At 37.2% G+C, this 20407-nt stretch overlaps 1 protein-coding gene and 1 non-coding gene across 6 annotated transcripts in view; one reads left to right on the forward strand and one right to left on the reverse strand.

Moving 5' to 3' along the window:
• kcnd3 (potassium voltage-gated channel, Shal-related subfamily, member 3) overlaps window positions 1-9183 on the reverse strand; it is a 106958-nt gene extending 97775 nt beyond the window's left edge. For 2 of the 5 annotated variants that reach the window (XM_058785630.1, XM_058785629.1), the window contains exons 1-2: window positions 8733-9183; window positions 6357-7533 (exon numbers count right to left, since the gene is read on the reverse strand). In XM_058785630.1, the coding sequence (XP_058641613.1) occupies window positions 6357-7459 (1103 nt within the window). In that variant the 5' untranslated portion in view covers window positions 7460-7533; window positions 8733-9183. Of the gene's footprint in view, window positions 1-6356; window positions 7534-8732 lie in introns of those variants that run through there. The other 3 variants (XM_058785628.1, XM_058785627.1, XM_058785631.1) reach the window with 3 other exon arrangements.
• On the forward strand, window positions 7726-7800 carry trnaa-agc (transfer RNA alanine (anticodon AGC)). Its single transcript has one exon. It is a non-coding gene; the product is annotated as a tRNA-Ala (tRNA).
• Window positions 9184-20407: the final 11224 nt, after the last annotated feature.

The following is a 20407-nucleotide window of genomic DNA, read 5'->3' on the forward strand; positions in this document are numbered from 1 at the left end:
TTTGATTCTTAAATCCTAATTGCATTTATGAATCTTATTCTTATGTATTTAGCTAGCAAGGCAGAAAGGTATGAATTTTAAGTTGGAGCTTAAGCACAAATAATACAAATAATATAAAGAAAATTAAGAAATGTATGTGTAGGGTTTTTATATTCTTGGGTGCCAACTTTGCATATATTTTACAGCACAGTATAATTTAGTTTGACATCTCTGAACTCAGAGTTGATCATCAGAGTTGATAGCATACTTGGAGTTTTCGGAGTGGTATTTTCTGAGATTTCAAAGGTCAGATGTTCCTTTGACTGTCACTTTCCTCCCATGACCTTTCATTAAAGTGGAGAGCTTGACCTAACACCTGTAATCTTTCCTCATACCTTCTGTCGACAGCTTTAAACCAGCAGAAAACACAAACAAAGGCAGGGCAAATCGGTTTAAAACCCTCCGAAACCCAGACATCTATGACCGATGACTGCTAGATCAACTGAAATTGGCATTGGGTTGAAAACTTGTTGAAATAAATGCACGGGTAATGGATTTAATGCTCTTTTTACTGGATGCAGGGTAACAATACCTTCCTTCATTGATGCTCCCATTATATGCCATCAGATCTGATCGCTAATGGGGGAAGTGTGTGTTTATGGAAGGCTGATGGGATGAAACAGCAGCAATTTGGCCATCATAGAAACTCTAAACCTCCCGGAGCACAGAGCCTTTGAATGAAGAGAGGCAAAAGCCCAAACAAACAAATGAATCTTTATCTTTCTTTTTACTCATTTGAATTTCATAGATTCTCTCTCTGCTGCATGATGAAATGCACCACATGAAAATTGTACAGATAAAGAGAGGCTGCTATTGACTTAATTTTATTTATTTATTTTTTTAGAGATGGATATGGGGATATGAATGTAGCATCTAGAGAGCTCAAGGTTAGAATTCACTGTGCGTGGAGGAAAAAAGAGCTAGAGAGATTTGATTGGATTGGATACTTGAGTTTTTTTGCTTTTGTTATTGCTTTAAAAGATCATTTCTCCCAAAAATTAAACTTCTGTCATTATTTTCTTAAACCCATATGAGTTTCTTTTTTTCTATGGAATACATTCTGAAAAATTGTGCAGATTGATTTTTCCCCCATGCAGTTACAATGAATGGGCACTGGAACTCTGAAGCTTCAAAAAGGACACAAAACAACATGAAAGTATCATAAAAGTGGTTCATACTACTTATGCGCACTGTTGCAAGTCTACTGAAGCCATACAGATGCAACCTGCTTTTTCATAACTGAACTGTATGCAACCTGCTTTTTTTAACTGAACTGCAATTGGTATGGATGATCGTAGATAAATATAACAAATACTAATACCCGAAATACCTAAGTACTGATTTTTGTTAGGTATTGATATTTGATGATTAATTGAATATTGTTTTTAAAAAGAATTGCTATTTAAATGTTTTTGAAGTCTCTTATGCCCACCATAGCTGCATTTATTTGATAAAAAATGGACATTTTGAAATATTATTTAAAATAAGTTTTCTATTTTAAAATTTATTCCTATGATGGAAAAGATGAAGATGTCACATGATTATTCAGAAATCATTAGAATATGCTGATTTAGTGCTCAAGAAATATTCTTGTTATTATCAACGTTTAAAACAGTTGTGAAACATAACAGTTTCCTGACCGTTCCTCTCTCCATGGCCTAATGTTTCACTCACATTTTTTTTGTTTTTGCTTTTTTTCATATATATAACAAATAAATATAAGACCCTGAAGTATTGATTTATTTATTTTTTTTGCATATGCTATATTTCCATTTAAACACACTCACATGGCATCTACTGCAGCGCATGATGTTGAGAATTTCACATCTCCATGTACTGCACAGCAGATCAACTGCATTAGAAACACAAAAGTCTCCTTTGTGCGACTGGAAGTCGATTTTTACTGATTTTTGTACTGTGCTTCTCCTACACAACCCCTGATAGCAAACGTCATGAGAGAAACAGCTATTCTGAACTCAGTGACCCCCCACGCACACATAGAGACATATGTTGCCTTACCGATCCGAAAAGCTTCGGTTTGACACCCTGCAGCTGTGGGTGATTATCATCATTCACCCTTGCTAATGGATTCAACCTCATTCCTCTTTCTGTCCCTTATCCTCTTCTCCCTCATCCTTTGTTCTCTTTAATCAATGCTTCTGATCAGTATCGACAGAGCATATTCACCTACTAACAGAGCAATAGAAGTCGTGTTGATGCGAGAGAGTCAGCCATGTATTGGGGTAGAATGGTGAGTCTGGAGCTATTCAAACGAGGGCGTGAATTTTGAGTGTCATGTTAATTAAAGCTTGTGGTAACAACTGAAAGCCCTCATTAGCAGGGTGATTTTCTTCACGGCAACATTAGCGTGCAGAATGCATAGGTCCGTAACATCGGGAGCACATCTTAACCAGTAAAACTACTACTGCAAGGTAAGAGGCTAATAAGGTACCGATACACAGAATTAGAGAGCGAGAGAGAGAGAGGGAGTGAAAATGATATTTCAGGTGTATCTCTTATAAGCCACTGTGTTGTAAAGCACACTAGAGATTTGTGTTTTTCTTTAAAGGTCATTTAGAATATGCTACTCCACCTAAAGGTCAAAACCATCTTATTACCGCAAATAAATAAATAAATCAATAAACAAACATCCATTCTCTCCCCATTTGCCTCTGTAAATCCCCAGTCCTCCAGAAGCCTCCTGTTTTTACAGAAGAATCACAAGTGTAAAAGCTCAAAGTAATTTCAAAACAGACTCTGCCCTCATACGGTCAAAATCTCTCTCTCTCTCTCTCTTTCTCTCTATTGGCATTAAAATGCAGATAAAACCCTGTCTGGATCTGGCGTGGTTGTTCCAGCACTGTGTTCAGGGCCGGATTAACAAATGGACCATGATGCAACTGAATCAGTGCTTGTACAATTTATGCAACAAAATCTGATGTTTCACTGCAGGACACGCAACATAGGGTTCGCAGTCATTTGGTCTCATTCACTCATATGTGAAAGGTTAATCCCGTACCAAAGAAAAATCACAAAAGAGATGGCATTAATATCTCAGTTGTTTCTCCTAGATAGCAATGTGACTATATGGTGAGAAAATGGAGATCCAAGAGTCTCCTGCTTCTCAGATTTTTTGTTTTCAGAGGAATACATTTATTTTCTAGATATTCAGAAAAAAACGTAGACATCGGCAAAAGATGAAGATTTCAAATATTTATCAAATTCTTCATATCTGTTCATGTCTGAAGTAGACTTCACATTGATTTTTATTGCACTGTACTCTCATTGTATGTCAACATTATTATCTCATTATTGTACTTTTTTTTATTATTTCTTCTAAGGAATTTTAGGAGACTTTGAGTTTTCAGTAATGTTTGTATGTAAATATCAGCTTTGTCTTTGTTTACTTCTCTCTGATATTACTAAGCTGATAATTATTTACATTTTAGCTAATATCCCATAAATGCAAATATAAAATGCTATACAATTTTGTCTAGTTAAAAAAAAAAAAAAACATGAATTGAAGCATCACAACATCATACTGTAATTCACAGTATGAAATAATTTTTTTATATATTTGCAAAATATTACATTTAACAGTGTTATTAAATCATTAGTGCTTTAAAGATTAACTTTATATGAGTGTTAGATGGCAGTAAAGGTAATCTAATTAATTAAATATCCACTATACCAATAAAATAAATAAAATATACATCTAATATTGACCAATATCCAATATGGTACAGATATAGCCTATCATGCATCCCTAAAATAAGTAAGAGCAATGTCCAAGCAATAAAATTTTCCTTCACTCTGTCTTCCCTCTTGCACTCTTTTGTTTTACTTCAAGTCTTATCCAGCCGTCTTGCCAAGAGAAAACACAGAGCCATGAAATTCAACAGTAGAGCAGCTAAATTAAATGTTACTGGTGTAAACAATACAGAGGAGGAAGAAAACACTTCAGACAGATGACAGGGCAGAGAAGAAAAGTTAACCATTCACACACAATATAGGCTGGATATTTCTGATTAACCTATTTGATTATTGCTCTAATGAGGACTAGTTCTACCATCTGACATGCTAGTGTTCTTAGGGCAGTGGGTCTGTGTTTTACAGGGTAATGCAATGTTTCAGTCTCACCAGAGAAGCAGAACTGCATTGCTGTATTTCACTCTGACTGAGTGAGGTGGAGACCCCAGTAACGTGCACATCAGTGTGAACGAATCAATGAACAAAAGAAGCAGCAGGCGTGTAAAACACACTACTGCATTGGTCAAGAGCACAGACAGGAAGCCTCAGAATCAACAGGTGTGTTATGATGGGATACAAACCTCAACATACTGGCACAATCAACTGTGAAAAACTGCTGGGACGTGAAAATGAACCCTATTTGGATTGAACTGAATGGGAAACACTCCCACACACAGGCAGTGAGAACGCATGACGTCAGCAGGGTTGGAAATGTCATAGTGGTTTACATTGTTCAGCACATGTACCTGAGAACATTAGTCACAGTGACACACACTTCTACAGCGTGTTTTATTGATGAGAAGAGTCTCTCTCGCTCTCATCTCAGGTCAAGTCTCAGATGCGGGTGGAGACTGGATCTCTAGTGCGAATGTAGTAATGTGTAATGAGATCTGTGCTACTCTGAAATCCAAGTAAAATTAGCCAACACATTAACACAACAATAAGGACAATATATAGGACAATATATAACCCACAATGACCTGTTAAGAGATTCGGTCATGCACATATACACAGACAACTCTCAAACGAAAGCATAAATAAATAATTATGTGTCTAACCATTTGTAATTCTACCTCAGAAAAAGACAGTCACCTGAACACAGACCCAACTGTATTCATCAAGGACCAAACCATTTGGCAATGTAACATTCATGAGTTACTGTCCACAATAAGTGAAGTCCTTAATCTTGTTTTGGGGTCACAGACCTCACAGACAGGTGCTTCAGCCAATGATCAGCCATCTAAACAGTAAGTCAACGACCATTTTGCGTTTTGACTTCAGCTCTGGTTTCAAAACCACAGTGACACTGCAGCTACATACAATACACATGAAAGTAGCTGTAGCAGCATATATATAGCGGATTACTCAAGTCATACACCATATAATCACTCAAAATAATCACCTAAATTAATCCTCCACATTCTCTTAAAACCAATTGTGTCAAACGTCTACACGTATCAGTCATGAACATACAAATAAATGGCCTGTGATTTATGAGGGGCAAGGTTGAAGTAAATGGGGCTATACAGCTCTGCAGTTGCCTTCTGTTGTTAATGTGTGGGAGAAACGCTGAAGGATGTTCCTCTGCTTGCTACACACATGCTTAAATATTAATTGGTGCATAATAGGGAAGAATAAAGTCTAGCCTGGGGGAGCGAGTTAAATCCAAACCTACCGCTGCTTCAGGCAGGCATGACTGCAGTCAGCAACCATGGTCATTAGGGTTAGATGCTAATAGCAGTTAACTTGGAAAAGAAAGAAAATCCACAAGCTGCAGGGAAACGGCTTCTCTTTCGATGAGTGTAATGTTATACTGTAAACAGTTGTGTTTGTTTAAGTTGCACTTTGGTGGTTTAAAAGACCTTGAACATGGGGCTACTTAAAGGGATAGTTCACCCAAAAAGGGAAATTCTGTCATCATTTACTCACCCACATGATGCTCCAAACCTGTATGATTTACTTTATTCTGCATAACACAAATGAAGAATGTCAACACTGGACCCTATTAATTTTCGCTGTGTGAACGAAAACATTCTTAAAATATCTTCTTCTGTGTTGCACAGTCATACACATTTGGAATGACATGAGGGTGAGTAAACAATGGCAGAATTGTTAATTCCACTGTTAGAAAAGTTGTGCAAAAATTGTACCTTTAGGGGTACAACAGTTTGTCACTGAGGCAGTTCCCTTAAATGGACAACTTTCTACCTTATCTACCCCTAATAGGTGCATATTAGTGCCTTCTAGAGTAGTTATATGTCCCCCTAAAGTTCTATTTTGAACCCTGTAGGGCTAAATAAGGTATAAAGTAGTCCCTTTAAGGTGGCAAGCGCCTGTACTCCTGAAGGTACAATTTCTGCACACAGTGATGAATGAACTATCCCTTTAAGACTTACCCTCTGAAATGCTTGAGGGTGTGGCTTGATGTGCATTAAGGTTAAAAGTGTAAATATACAGATATATATATATATATATATATATATATATATATATATATATATATATATATATATATATATATACAGAGAATATACAAAGAGAAGTCATTCGGAGACAAAATGACTCACCCTAGTGTTGTCATGGTTACAATGGTGTACCAGAAGGAGGCCGGGATGCTGGTGAATTTACTGGACGAGGAGCCTTTCTCAGCGTAGAACATGACTGTGGCAAAGATGATGATGGCCATGGTGAGGGAGAAGAGGAGGAAGCCGAGCTCGGATGCGCAGCTCTTCAGCGTGTAGCCAAGGATCCGGAGACCCTGGGAGTGGCGGGAGAATTTAAAGATCCGGAAGACGCGGAACACCCGTAGCGTGACGAAGGCTCCGCTTACGTCCTCGTTGTTGGTCATGACGAGCCCAATGTAATATGGCAAGATCGCCACCACGTCGATAATGCTCATCACGCTTCTCATAAAGCGGTACCTGCTGGGCGCCGCGAACAGTCGCATTAGATACTCCACCGTAAAGATCATTACGCAAGCCGTGTCCATGCAGAAAAACGCCTCGGTGTAGCGCTCACCGCAAGGGATGTCTCTCTGGTTCGGCATAGAACCGCAAGGAACCGTCTCAACCACGTTGGTAATGACAGATATGGCGATGAAGAATCCGGTTACGTAGTAGAAAACCAGCGCCATGGTGCTAGTGTGTGGGTTCTCGAAGGCCCTCCACATGGTCTCGCGGAAAGTCATGTTTGGGAGTTTGCTGTCTTTGTTGTCCTCAAGGTCGTCCATAAGACGCTCAATGTTCTCCCTCTTGCGGTCCTTGTACTCTTCGTAACAACAGTCACTGATGATTTCAGGAATGATTCCAAAGAACGCCAGCTCCTCATCGTAAGCAGAGATGCACTCATAGCGTGGGTAGTGCAGCTTCCCTGTGCGGTAGAAGTTAAGAATACTTCTGAACAAATCCGGATCTCGGTCAAAGAAATACTCCCTAGTTTCCTCATTGAAGAAGAATTCTTTTTCGGAGCTCCCCAGGAGCGTATCAGGGTAACGGTCTAGCGTGTTGCGCCAGGTCTGGAAGCGTCGGCCGCTGACGTTGAGGATAATAAGCTCGTCCTGATGCTTGTTCTTATTGGTCGGTGCGACGGGCATGGGCAGGTTGGCCACGGGCATCCATCCTATGGCCGCCGCCCGAGCGAAGGGGAGCCAGGCTGCCACTCCAGCAGCCATTGGGACTCCGGCTGGGGTCGAGGGGACCAGATCAAACACCTTCACAACCAGCTTGACATTAGATTAGACCCCATCTACATAGAGAGAGACAGGAAGATGGGAAGATAAGAGCGAGTGAGAGGTTGGCAAATGTGGGAGGACAGGAAGAGGAGAGAGTTCCAGTGGGAGAGAGTGAGACAGATGTGAAATGGGAGTGAAAAGACGGCAAGAACGAACAGGATGCCAGCAGAATAGAGAGGCAGAGGTAAAAGGGAAGCAATCATGTAGCTTTCCTGTAGCTCAACTAGTAGAGCATGGCGCTAGCAACGCCAAGATCATGGGTTCGATTCCCAGGGAAAGCAAGAGCTGATAAAATGTAAAAAAAACTGTAACTTGAATGCAATGTAAGTCGCTTTGGATAAAAGCGTCTGCTAAATGCATAAATGTAAATGTAAATGTAAATGTAGAGTACAGTAAAAAATAAGTACAGAAAAACAAAAACGCAAGGCATGGACAGGGAAGAACGGGCAGAAAATGGTAGACTGTATCAGACCTCAAACCTTAAGCCTATTCTTTAGAATCACTCTTTTTCTCTCAAAGCAAAGTACAAAATAGATAAAACAGAAAAACAAGACAGTTATCCATTTTTATAATTTATAGCCCATATTTTGCATTAAAGGGTGCAGATGAAACTATTCAAATATTCTGACATTAATGCACTGTATTCTAACATGCTGTGACACTGCACTAATAGTATAGTTTTAAAGACAACTGAATAATAACATCTGTTTTACCAGACAGGTTTTAACACGACTGTTTTTACAGTAACAGCACATATACAACATTATAGAACACATGCATCATGACAATTCTTAAAGAAAGCTGATTTTAAAACTATTTATTCTCAGCTCATGTAAGAGAGACTCCAAAGGGTAAGAGACGGTTTGTGCTCGAGACATAGAGCCCTTCAGCAACTGCAGTTAGAAACAGATGCGAACCTGTTGAGCTTAATGCAAAATAATAAAACGCCACGAAATATCGGTCGCTAAACACTGACAGTGCTGTAGTTCGTACTTTACGAGCATCAAGATTTGCACTGTTAACACTTCAACTGCGGTTATCCACATCTGCGCCTTAATAAATATTGTATAATATGAACAAGGCTAATAAATGTTATTATTATAATAATAGTAATTATTATTATTATTATTATTGTAATTGTTATTATTAATAATGGTCCAAATTGTAAAACACAGCAAACTCGTTTTCAACAGTTTCATTTTTTGTTACTTACCCATGAAAAATCTTTGAACTTTTCATTCATTCAGCTACATTTATGATATTTCCTCCTGACATCACTTCGAAAGTGTTCGCCGAAACAGCCACACATTAATGATGAAAAGAGAAAACAAAAACCCAGGTGAAAGAATAAAACAATAAGGGACTAACCAGCGTGATTGGAGCCGCGAGAAATAATAGTTTAGTTTCTTATTTGGGTCCCTCAGTCACATCCTGCGCTGTTTAATGATCCATTTGCTCGGACGGACAGAAATGCCGCACCGACGGCTCGCGCGCTCGAAGTGACTTCCCGCAGGATGCTCGGCTGATGGATAGAGGTGGTAGTCTTTTCCCAACCTCTCTCTCTCTCTCTCGTTCTCTTTCTCTCTCTCTCTCTTCTCTACATACACCAGCACACTCCCTTTCTCCCGCCCCGAGGTCTCTCCGCTGCCAGGTCTCGCGCTCTCTAGTTAGGCGCTGCGCGCGCGATCCGTGTTCGTGGAGCAGAGAGAGCGCTAGACGCACAGAGGCAGTATATGCTCGCTTTCGCGCCACTCGCACTGTTTGACAGCGCGCTGATTTCACTTTACTTTATAGTGGACTCACCCTGCTTGCCGCAGCTTTGTTACCTGAAACCAATATAGAAATGGGGACGAGGTAATTGATTTGCAAAGTCATACGGAGCCCAGGTTTTAACCATCCATATTTAAAGATGACATTCAAAACATCCTGTACGACTTCTCATTCTCATATTGATTCGTAATGCTAAATTTAAGCAAAGCTTAAATCAGAAAGTATTAACGCAGATGTATCAGAAGTAGGCTGAACTATCAGCATTAAAAAAAAAAAAAAAGGTTTGTGTGTGTGTGTGTGTGTCATGATTCACATAATGTTTATCTGTTATAATCGTTTGTGTGATGCAAGACATTGATACAACAAATTCCTAAAATGCTGTGTGTGTATGTTGAGAGAAACGTGTAAATGTTGTAGGCTAAATACATTTAAAATTAGTATTTGAAGGGCTCGTAAATTGGCCATGTCATGTTATAGCTACAACTTTAAATGTAACAATGATAATGTTCATGTGAGTGTTATTATGGTGGTCTCGCTCAGCCAGACCTTTGACTAGACTGCAAAAGGTCGGGTCGATAGCTTATTTTAGCCAAGAACCGCCCACTTAGACAGAAAGTTTGACTGATGTGTAAAGCAATCAATCACAGTTCGTTTTGCTTATACATGTTAGGAACGGGGCTATTTGAACTATTTTGGAACGCAATTATATAGGCTGAAATTCAAAAAAATATTTAAATAATGACGCAGCTGTTTAAGAAATAGCGGAAAATGTGTAAACACTATGTATAGTGCAAAAATAGGTAAACAATTCATAAAACAATCTCTAGTTTAATTGCTATTAAGTGCCTCAAGCAAAACTCTGATTCTCTTTTAAAGATTTTATGTCACTGTCTTGACAAACTTTGGAAAATCCAGTGTTTATTTTGCTTGTAACCTGAAAGAATAATGCTGTGGGCATTCATGCATTCATAATTATCCTTCTGCTGTCATTTAATAGCAATTAATTTGTGGTTTTGGACCAAAATCTTATCCAGTCCTGCAAATTAATGAGCAAACACAAAGCCATATGCACTGCTGTTCTCCAGGCCCAAAATCAGGCCACTGGAATTTCATTTCTGTTCTCTTCATATTGTGTACGTGTGAATTATTTATATCCCTTTTTTTTTCTCCTGTAACGTCCTTCAAACGTGGCTCAGTGGATGAATACTCAGCAGTTATCGGCTTTGGAAATCCTTGATGGATTTAGTGCGCTGGCGTGCCTTGTGATGGAAGTGTGTTGTTGAGTGTGGAGCGGGTTCTGATATGTGTAACCACAGATTCGCTGCTTCAGTAAGCAATATAAAGCCTAATTAACTCTGCTGGGACTCTCAGCTCTCAAAGTGGGCCTGAAGGTTCTGAAGAATATCAATAAACTCAGATCAGTGGCGACAGTGTAAAAATGCACCCTAAATGCATACTTTTTCAGTTGAGTGAACAGTGGTGCTTTTTCTAAAAGCACTCACTTACTTTTAACACTGGCAAAGAAATACAACTCGACTCCACAAAATTCCTTCGTAATACACTTATTAGTTCCTGAAGTAATTATAAAGCCTGTAGTCTAGTGTAACTTATTTCGGACAGACACAAGAAGGCACTACCGGAGAAATAGTTTTGCCTGAAGGCCCCTCTAAAATATCCTGTCAAAGAGAATAGACTGATCAATAGCATCCAACAATGTGTTTAAATTTACAATCACAGGCACAGAAACACGTCCACTGTTTGCTGTTAGAAGGAAACCATTAATCAATTTAACTACAGCCGTTTCAGTGATCTGACGGGGAGCAAAACCAGACTACAGTAATTCACATAATTACAGGCTGTGTAAATGATCGTGGTAATATAATTTAATGTTTTAATGTAAATAGTAAATGTAAGGTTAGGTGATGGGTGCAGCTTGGGTTTGACCGATGTTTTAGCTTCCTCTGAAGAGTCAGGCTCTTTCTAAGAGTCCGGGTCTCCAGCAGGAGGTTTTAAGGAAGTAAGGTGTGCAAACTCGGTTCAGTTGTCTCCTCTAACCTCGCTGTGAACACACCAGGGGTCTGTCGTAGAAAGATCGGTCACTTTTAGTGCTCTGCTGAGAGTGACACATCAGAGCAATGGAGTGCAGTTCAGTTGTGATTCATGCTGATGTGCATTTAGCTCTGAGTCACAAATTCATAAATTCTGATCTTTACATCACAGTGGCCAAAGTGAGACATAAATAGTGCCCTCAAAATTGCAGTGAGAAATTGGTGCACTAGTGTGTGTCTCTGCAATGATAGAAAATATGTGTTTGTTTGTTTGTGTGTGTGTGTGTGTGTGTGTATATATATATATATATATATATATATATATATATATATATACAATATTCAGACCCCTTCAATTTTTTCAATTTTGTTATGTTGCAGCCTGATACTACAATTGTTTAAATTCATTTTTTTTCTCATTAATCTACACTTTGTACCTCATAATGTGTATGTAGGCCTATATATATATATATATATATATATATATATTCCCAAGAGTGCTCGATTCATTCATTCATTTTATGATGCCTTCATAACCTTTTCGGATCTTTTAAGTTTTGGTTACCTGGATTTTCAATGGAGGGCCAGAAACCTCTCAGGTTTCATTAAAATATCTTAGTTTGTGTCAAAGATTAATCCAAGTCATATGGAATGACATGAGGGTGATTACATAATGGATTTTCATTTTTGGCTGAACTATAACTTTAATACATGTCCTAAATAATGTTTTTATTAAAACAAAAGTATTTGTGAATATGTGGTAGGGTAAAGGATAGAAAATATCATCACAGACAGCTTAGTATAAAAATCAATCTAAATCAATTGAAAGTCTCCTCTATGGTAGAAAAACGTGTGTGTGTGTATGTGTGTGTATGTGTGTGTGTGCTCTTAAAGCGAGGAGTGGAGCAGATATCCATCAAAATGGCTAAATCTGTTTTGAAATGCCATGCCTTTTACAGTATATGGCAACTTTCAAGCACTAGACCCTAAAATTTTATTTGGAAATTTCCATAAAGGTTGCTTAGTTCAGTATAAAAACAGTTCAGCATGATAACTTATTCCCTCTCACAGATTTGCATTATGGCAGTGTTTCTCAAGCTATTTTTGTCTTATGTACCCCCATAACCCTATCTGTAAATCTCAAGTAGGCCTTTATAGACAGAAATATGTTATCCAAATCAAATACAATTAAGTTGTAATTTCTGGTTTTATAGGTTTTTATTTATTTATTTTTGGTTTTTAAAGGGTTACTCCACCCCAAAATGAAAATTTTGTCATTAATAAATTACCCCCATGTCGTTCCAAACCCATGAAAGCTTTGTTCGTCTTCGGAACACAATTTAAGATATTTTGGATGAAAACCGGGAGGTTTGTGACTGTCCCATTGACTGCCAAGTAATTATCACTGTCGAGGCCCAGAAAAGTATGAAAAGCATCGTCAGAATAATCCATCTGCCATCAGTGGTTCAGCTGAATTTAATGAAGTGACGAGAACACTTTTTCTGTGCAAAGAAAAGAAAACAACAATTTTATTCAACAATTCGATGCTTTTCATACTTTTCTGGGCCTCGACAGTAATAATTACTTGGTAGTCAATGGGACAGTCACAAACCCCCCCGATTTTCATCCAAAATATCTTAAATTGTGTTCCAAAGACGAACGAAGCTTTCATGGGTTTGGAACAACATGGGGGTAAGTGATTAATGACAAAATTTTCATTTTGGGGTGGAGTAACCCTTTAAGATTTTAAAAATGTTTTTGAATTAATTCTGTTATGCTTACAGTACCAAAGATGCACTTGTTTGATGATGCAAATTGCAATACAGTAATATTTTGAAATATCATAACAATTTTAAATAATTGTTTTCTACTTTAATGTTGTAAAATTATTACTGTGATGGCAAAGCTGAATTTTCAGAAGCCATTACTTCAGTCTTCAGTGTCGCATGGTCCTTCAGAAATCATTCTAATATGGTGATCTGGTGCTCAAGAAACATTTCTTATTATTACCAATTTTAAAAACAGTTGTGCTGCTTATATTTTTGTGGAAACCATGGTACATGTTTTTCCAGAATTCTTTGATGAATAGAAAATTCAAAAGAACAGCATTCATTTGAAATAGATACATTTTTTTAACATTAAAAAAAATTATAATGAAAAATAAAAATCCAATCATTTGAACGGTTTAGTGTAAGTGACGTTTATTTTTATCCATCAGTCCATATATACATGCTTGTATGGACCCCATTGCTGGCATTAAATGATTTCATATATTCATATAAATGGTCATGTTAGCCATGACATTGTTGTGTCACATTGTACCTTTTTTTTTATAAATGCCGTGTTTCCACATTGCTTAAGTCAGAATAACCTCTGTGTGACCTCCAGGCTGTAATCCGTGTTTCTCAGCAGAGATCTAGGGCCATAAACCTTTGATCATATGCAGCTATATTAATAGGTGTGTATGTGCTGTGAGTCTCTCTGATGACTGAAGTACAGTGATGTTCCCCACCGTGAGGCTGAATAAATAAGCTGCAGGGAGACTATAGGAGCCACAGCTGTGGCGAGTCTATTAAAGGTTACTGTATTCAAGGCCCAAAGGCACCGCATAAGTGTGTAGATTAGTGTGCGATCAAGGGTGTTTGCGTTTGTTGATGTACGTCAGCGCAAAAAAACTGTTTTGGCACCCAGGTGCACGTAGTACGCGGCACCCCCTGTCTTTCCAGACCACACACGTGCATGTATACACATATGCAGTGCGTTAACATCTTGAACAGCATAACAGTATGCTGAGGACCCTTTGCTGGCTGTCTTACTCTATAAGGGGAGAGAGCAGAGGCAGAACTGGCCCTCTGTAAACACACATATCACTCTTGTCATACGAAATGGAAAATTTTGTCCTGTCACACTGGCAATAAGCTGACCCGACATTACCTCGACTTCATGAGCCTCAAAGCTCCATAAACAGCACAGCACCGCCGGCACCACACAGACTTCCTCTCCTAAAACATCTGATATGTAAACTACTCAGAACTGCTGATGATCAATGTAAGTTGAATTCCCAATAAGACACTCTAGTTCAATTCAGTGAAATCCCTCATGACATAAGTCACAAGCTTATGCAGTATCCATGACAACAAACCAGACACTGGGGTGGGGGGCTTCACTAATATTTATTTTCTTGCACTGTCTGTGTTGTTTTAGCATCCAATTCACTCAAGGAATTATGCAAATCAGGTCATGGCACAAACAGACCCAAAATATCAGTAATGAATGCAATTTAGATGCTGCAATTCTTAAATAAAACAACAAACAACATTTTATTTTTATTTTTTAAATAAAACTAAATTTAATGATGATGATGGTGATAATAATAATGTGTTTATATTTATTTATATACTATCTGCTTTCTGAGTTTTGTGATTGTGGCATGTTCCGTAAAAAGCTTCATTTGCATTGAAGGGATGTGTTTGCACTAAAAAGTATGACAATGACTTATTTCCTCATTGTGCAGCACTATTTTAGTGTATTTTAGAGCCTGGTTAAATTAATTATTGGATGTTTAGAGATTTTGTTTGTTTTTGTTGTTGTTGTTACAAAAGATTACTTTTTCAAATGTTGTTCTTTTGAACGTTCTTTTTAGCAAAGAATCCTCAAAAAAAGTATCATGGTTTTAACAAATTTATATTAATTTTGAGTACCAAGTCAGCATACGTGAATGATTTCTGAAGGGTCATGTGACACTGTGACTGGTAAAAATTCAGCTGTGTCATCACAGGAATAAATTACATTTCAGAATATATTAAAACTGTTATTTTGACTGCAACTTTAAATGTAATAATATTTCACAATATTACCGTTTTTATTGTATGTTATGTTAAAGCTGTGTTTTCATTTTCCTCCTTTTTTCTCATGTTTCCACTCACTGTCTAAAAATATGCATGTACATTTAGGGCATTAACCAGGCACTTATCCAAAGCAATTTCAAAGAGTTTTAACTTCAATGGTGTATAAATGTCAAGCATGCAATTCAAAAAGACGCTGGGAAAAAATAATTACTATAAAGCACAAGATTTCTGTCATGATTAATTTTACATCAGAAAAAGATCAGTACTGTCAGTACAGTAAATCAGTAAGATTTTCTTGTTTTCCATCAGAAATATCTAAACAACCTTAAAACTTCATTTAAAGGAACAATTCATCCACAAATGAAAATCTGCTGAAAATGTGTTTACCCTCAGGCCATCTAAAATGTAGATGATTTTGTTTCTTCATCAGAACATATTTGGAGAAATTTAGCATTACATAACACAAAGGTCACACAAAGTATAAACGATAATGAATTAGAGTGGGAGTCAAAATAGCTGATAAAAGCATCACAATCAGTTAATGGCTTGTAAAGTGAAAAGCTGCATGTTTGTAAGATGTTTTAACTTTAAACCGTTGCTTCTGGCCAAAATATCAGTCTATAATCCATAACAACTCTTACTCCAGTGAAAAAGCCCATTCCCTGATGTTGTCTCACAGAACTGTTTTTGCTAATAAACACTTCTTGATGCATATTTCTCCCCTGATTCAGAAAAGACAGATTTTTTTTTTTTTTTTTTACTGGAGAAAGCAATATTATGGATATAAGACTCGCATTTTAGCCAGACACAATGTTTTGAAGTTAAAAACATCTTGATAATGAATTTGTTTTAATTTTACAAGATGTTAATTGTGTATCTGGTTTAAAGGATGTCTGGATGTTTTTACAGGCAATAAGACCAAAATTCTGTTTTTAAAATATTTTTAACCAGTCACAAGTTTTGAAAGGGGTGACTTTTGCTGTTCACACATGTGCAGAATGTTGATTCCACCAGCGGGGTGTGAGGACAGCAAAGTGCTTAGTCTTGTTGCAGAGACTATATGAGGTAAAAGTGTGATGAGGCCCATGGAGGTGGTCGGTCAAAGTGGGTGCGTCATGGTTCAAGGTATCAGTGAAGAGCAGTGTGAGAAGAGGAGCTCTTCGTATTGAAAGTGTCATTGCTCACTGAGTGGAGAGGATGCATGCTGTGTCATCATGATGTAGCTTCACACACTCTCAATGTGTTTTACAGGGAATATTCAAATGAAGCTTGCATGCAGCTTTATCATTTATCATAAACCAGCCTCCATTGGCAGAGCCAGAAAACCATAATTGGGTATTAAACATTCACTGACACAAGGAGTGCAAACCGCAAAACATGTTACACTGTTATTGACCCTGGAGAACATTTACAGCATGTTTAAATGCCCATTAATTCATATGTCATCACTGACCTGCTGCTGTTAATGATCATGACTCATTCATGATGATTTATTTATGGCATCTAAATTTAAAAAAAAAAAAAAAACTGCTCTACCAAGCTGAGATGCAAATAAACGTTTAGTAGTAAACACCAGGCAGAAAGAACTTTACAAAGCATGTTCATTCACAATGCCTTCGGGATACTTTAATTTTCAGCCCTTCATATCCACATAAAGATATTTTGGCCCATTTTTACAGCATTTCTTCAGGTCAGTGATATATTTGGACTGTTTTGCATGAACTACTTGCTTCAGGTTTTGCAGCAACAAATAATTTGAATTAAGACTAGATCTTTGATTTTTTTTTTTAATTTTATTTATTTATTTTTACTTAATTTGGCTGTTCATTAACCCTAAAGCTTACTGTATCATATTTGATATGCAAAAAGCCTCTAAATTATCAACATGATCAAAACTTTGCTAAAAAATGCAATCTTCTACATGCCTTCTTTTTTTTTTATTAATAAAGTTTAATTCTAAGAACTTTTTAGAGGTAATGGATGGACTGATTTCTCCATCCAAAATTTACTTCCCATCAATGACTGATAGAAGCAGACATCCTTATATCAGGATACTCCCAGCACGACACATTACAGTTGTGATGAGGTTGTTTTGTCTCATTATCATTCTAACGGCTGTCTGAATGATCCAGGTGGTATTTGATAACTTTAGATATGCGGCAATGTTTCAAAGTGCAGTAATTTTCTTTTTGGCATTCAAAGCATTCCTCATACTGAATGAAATAATGACCAACAACATCAAGCAATTCAAGACAGACATTTATGTGTTATTCTGCAGTTCTGTCTGACCTTCTGAAATACTGAAAGTGTAGCGATGGTGGTGAATTCTTTAGTTTGTACACTAATGGCTATAACTTCCTGATAAAAAGTCAAACTAGAGTGTTCAAAATAAATATAAATCCCATATATCATGAGAGTACAATAGTCTATGAAACATACTGGAACATTTGAGATAGCTATTAAAAGGTTTCCATAGTTTTTCAACATAACAGAACTGTAGGCATTAGATTACTATGTTTATGAAAAGAAAAAAAGAGAAGATTTTGTTCGAAATTGATGTTTATTCTTTGTTGAATAACATCCACTCTATGATTTAGACAATCAGCTCATTTTTTTTTAGCTAAATTAACACAATACCGCTGTGATAAATGGATCTCAACCCCTCTCATGCTCACTGAGGGGTCTTGTTGTTTTAACAAATTCTGTCATTTTAGTCAGAAGCTGCTCTCATCCATAAATCAAATTGAATCCATCACAGTATACTTTTTTGTGTAATGGATGTTTAGTTTTTGTGTCAAGTGTGTTTATCTTTTGTTAAAAATTTGTTCCAGTAGGATTTGCCGTCCAAACAATGTACAGTGAATAAATAGTGGCGTTATAGTTGACTAAATTGTGGTTGGACTGATTAGATTTGACTTTTGTTTCAGCTTTGAGAGAGAGAGAGTTGTGCTACCTGACAGAGTTCAGGATGTGCTCGCATATGGGATAGAATGACCTAGTTACGTACTCTCTAGAGGAGAGGGAAGTGTGTGTGTCTGTCTGCATCTTTCTTTCAGAGAGATGAGGTGTGAGAGTGTGGTGTGGCGAGTATAGGGGCTGTTATGTGTCTGTCAGGGCACAGGGAGGTGAGGCCTGGTCTCTACAGATGCCACTGGTCCAGTAGCTCCTTACATGCTTATTGAAAGTATTTTAAGTTTCGCCGCCTTGGAATTATTTGGTTCTATCTGCATTCTGAGCAGTTTTGAGATATTGAGCTTCAAAGGTTTTGCGTTCCAAGGACTTCTGTAGATAGAACCCTTTTTGTTTTCTAAAAAAGGCCCAAAAATGTACACAGCTTACACAAGAAACATCACATGATGTAAATAAGTTAACCACAGAATAAGAATATGTGAATAACTCAATTTTGACAAAAATAGAACCTTATAATTCCAAGGCGACGGTTTATCAAAAGCAGATAGACTGCTATAATACTGTATACACTACCGTTCAAAACTTGGGGGTCGGGAAAATGTTTACATGTTTTTGAAAGAAGTCTCTTATGCTCATTGATTTGATAAAAAAAAAAAAAATGCAGTAAAAATAGTAATATTGTGAAATATTATGAAGATTAACCATGTGGAGTTTTTTAATCAAGAAATGCTCAAAGAACTCTTTGGAGCATTCAAGTCATTTCTATATCATCAAATTAAGATTATATAAAAAGTTGTAATTGCTAATGTTAACAGTACAGTTTATTTTTGTGATATAATACAATATGTCAATAAAATGTCAATTACACACCTAATGTAAATAATTGGCATTGTTGCTTTTGAGTTTCCAGCCTTAGTATGTGAAAAAGAGAGAAGTGTTATATGCAAATGCATTGTAGGAATGCTTTATTACTACAAAAATTACTTTAATGCACATTGCCATCATAATTCTGATTTCCAAACTCATTAGTAGGAACTTCCCTGGCACACTGTATTTACTCTTTTAATGTGGCACTAACATTTATAACTGCAGCTGCCCTAAACTGGCTCACAGGTTTAGGCTTAAAGGATCATTAATCTCCACAAGGGTAACTTTAAATGAAACCCTGTATTTTTACATAAAACCACCAAACAGAGCAAGTAACAGAACTCTAACCCATATTAACTCTAAATAACATTTATTAATATTCCAGCTCCGACAGCTATCACAGAGCTACTTAATTAAATATTTGAATGCAGCAGTCAGTGACTGCCCCCCTAAAGCATAATGAGAAACAGCAGTGTGGTTTCCTTGCTGGTTGCACATTTGTTGCATTTCATTGCAAAAAAATAAACAATAAAAAAATAACATAAAAAAATGACAGAAATATGGCAGGAACGTCTTTGATCCAAACTTAGCAAAGGCATGAAATCCTACGGGTCAAACAGACTCTGTCCTAATGATGGACATTCATAACACATTGCTGGTGTTATTGAGATAAAACGAAGGGTAAAAAGTGCGTCCTCAGACTGATGTTTGTCCTGCTCATCCCTGCCTCATTATTTTCATGTCACACCATTCCACTGCATTTCACTGATGGTGTCATAATAGGGCTTGAGGGAACAGCTGCTCTCTGTCAATGAGAGTTCTCGAGCGCTGTAGGACCAATGGACGGTCGCTCGGACCGTTGATTGATGGATCCGTGGGACAATTCTTTTCCTCAGTGCAACCGAGACAGAAATTTCACCATGGCAACCTGACAAAGCAAGTTAGACCTGTTGAAATAATTCCTTTTCCTGAATTCTATTATGATTTGAGCATGTCTTTGTCTGTAATTTGTGCCAGTACGTTTATGTAATATTATGACAATCACCGCTAACGTTCTTAAAGCCTGTTAACACCAAGGACTATAACAATATCTATAAAGTTTTAAAAAATCATTCTAATTCTGTGAGAATAGAGGAGTCTATGACACAGAGGATGAAATCATCCAGTCAGAATCCCCCTGACTTTAAAGAGCTCAATCATTTAAAATGTCAGACGACTTTATAGTTATGGTGTGAATAGGCCTCAGCAATGTGCATCAATGGAACTTTTCAAACACTTGAATCTGTAACACCAGAATCTGATTAATAAGAGAAATTGCATAACTAAAATAGCTAACCGTAATCAACTGAAATTTTAATGGAATAGTTCATCCAAAATAATAAAATGGCATCATTTACTCACCTGTATGTTGTTCCAAATCTGTATGACTTTCTTCCATGAAGCTC

The sequence above is a fragment of the Onychostoma macrolepis genome, chromosome 08 (genome assembly GCF_012432095.1).
Source record: "Onychostoma macrolepis isolate SWU-2019 chromosome 08, ASM1243209v1, whole genome shotgun sequence".
In the NCBI taxonomy this organism is placed as follows: Eukaryota; Metazoa; Chordata; class Actinopteri; order Cypriniformes; family Cyprinidae; genus Onychostoma; species Onychostoma macrolepis.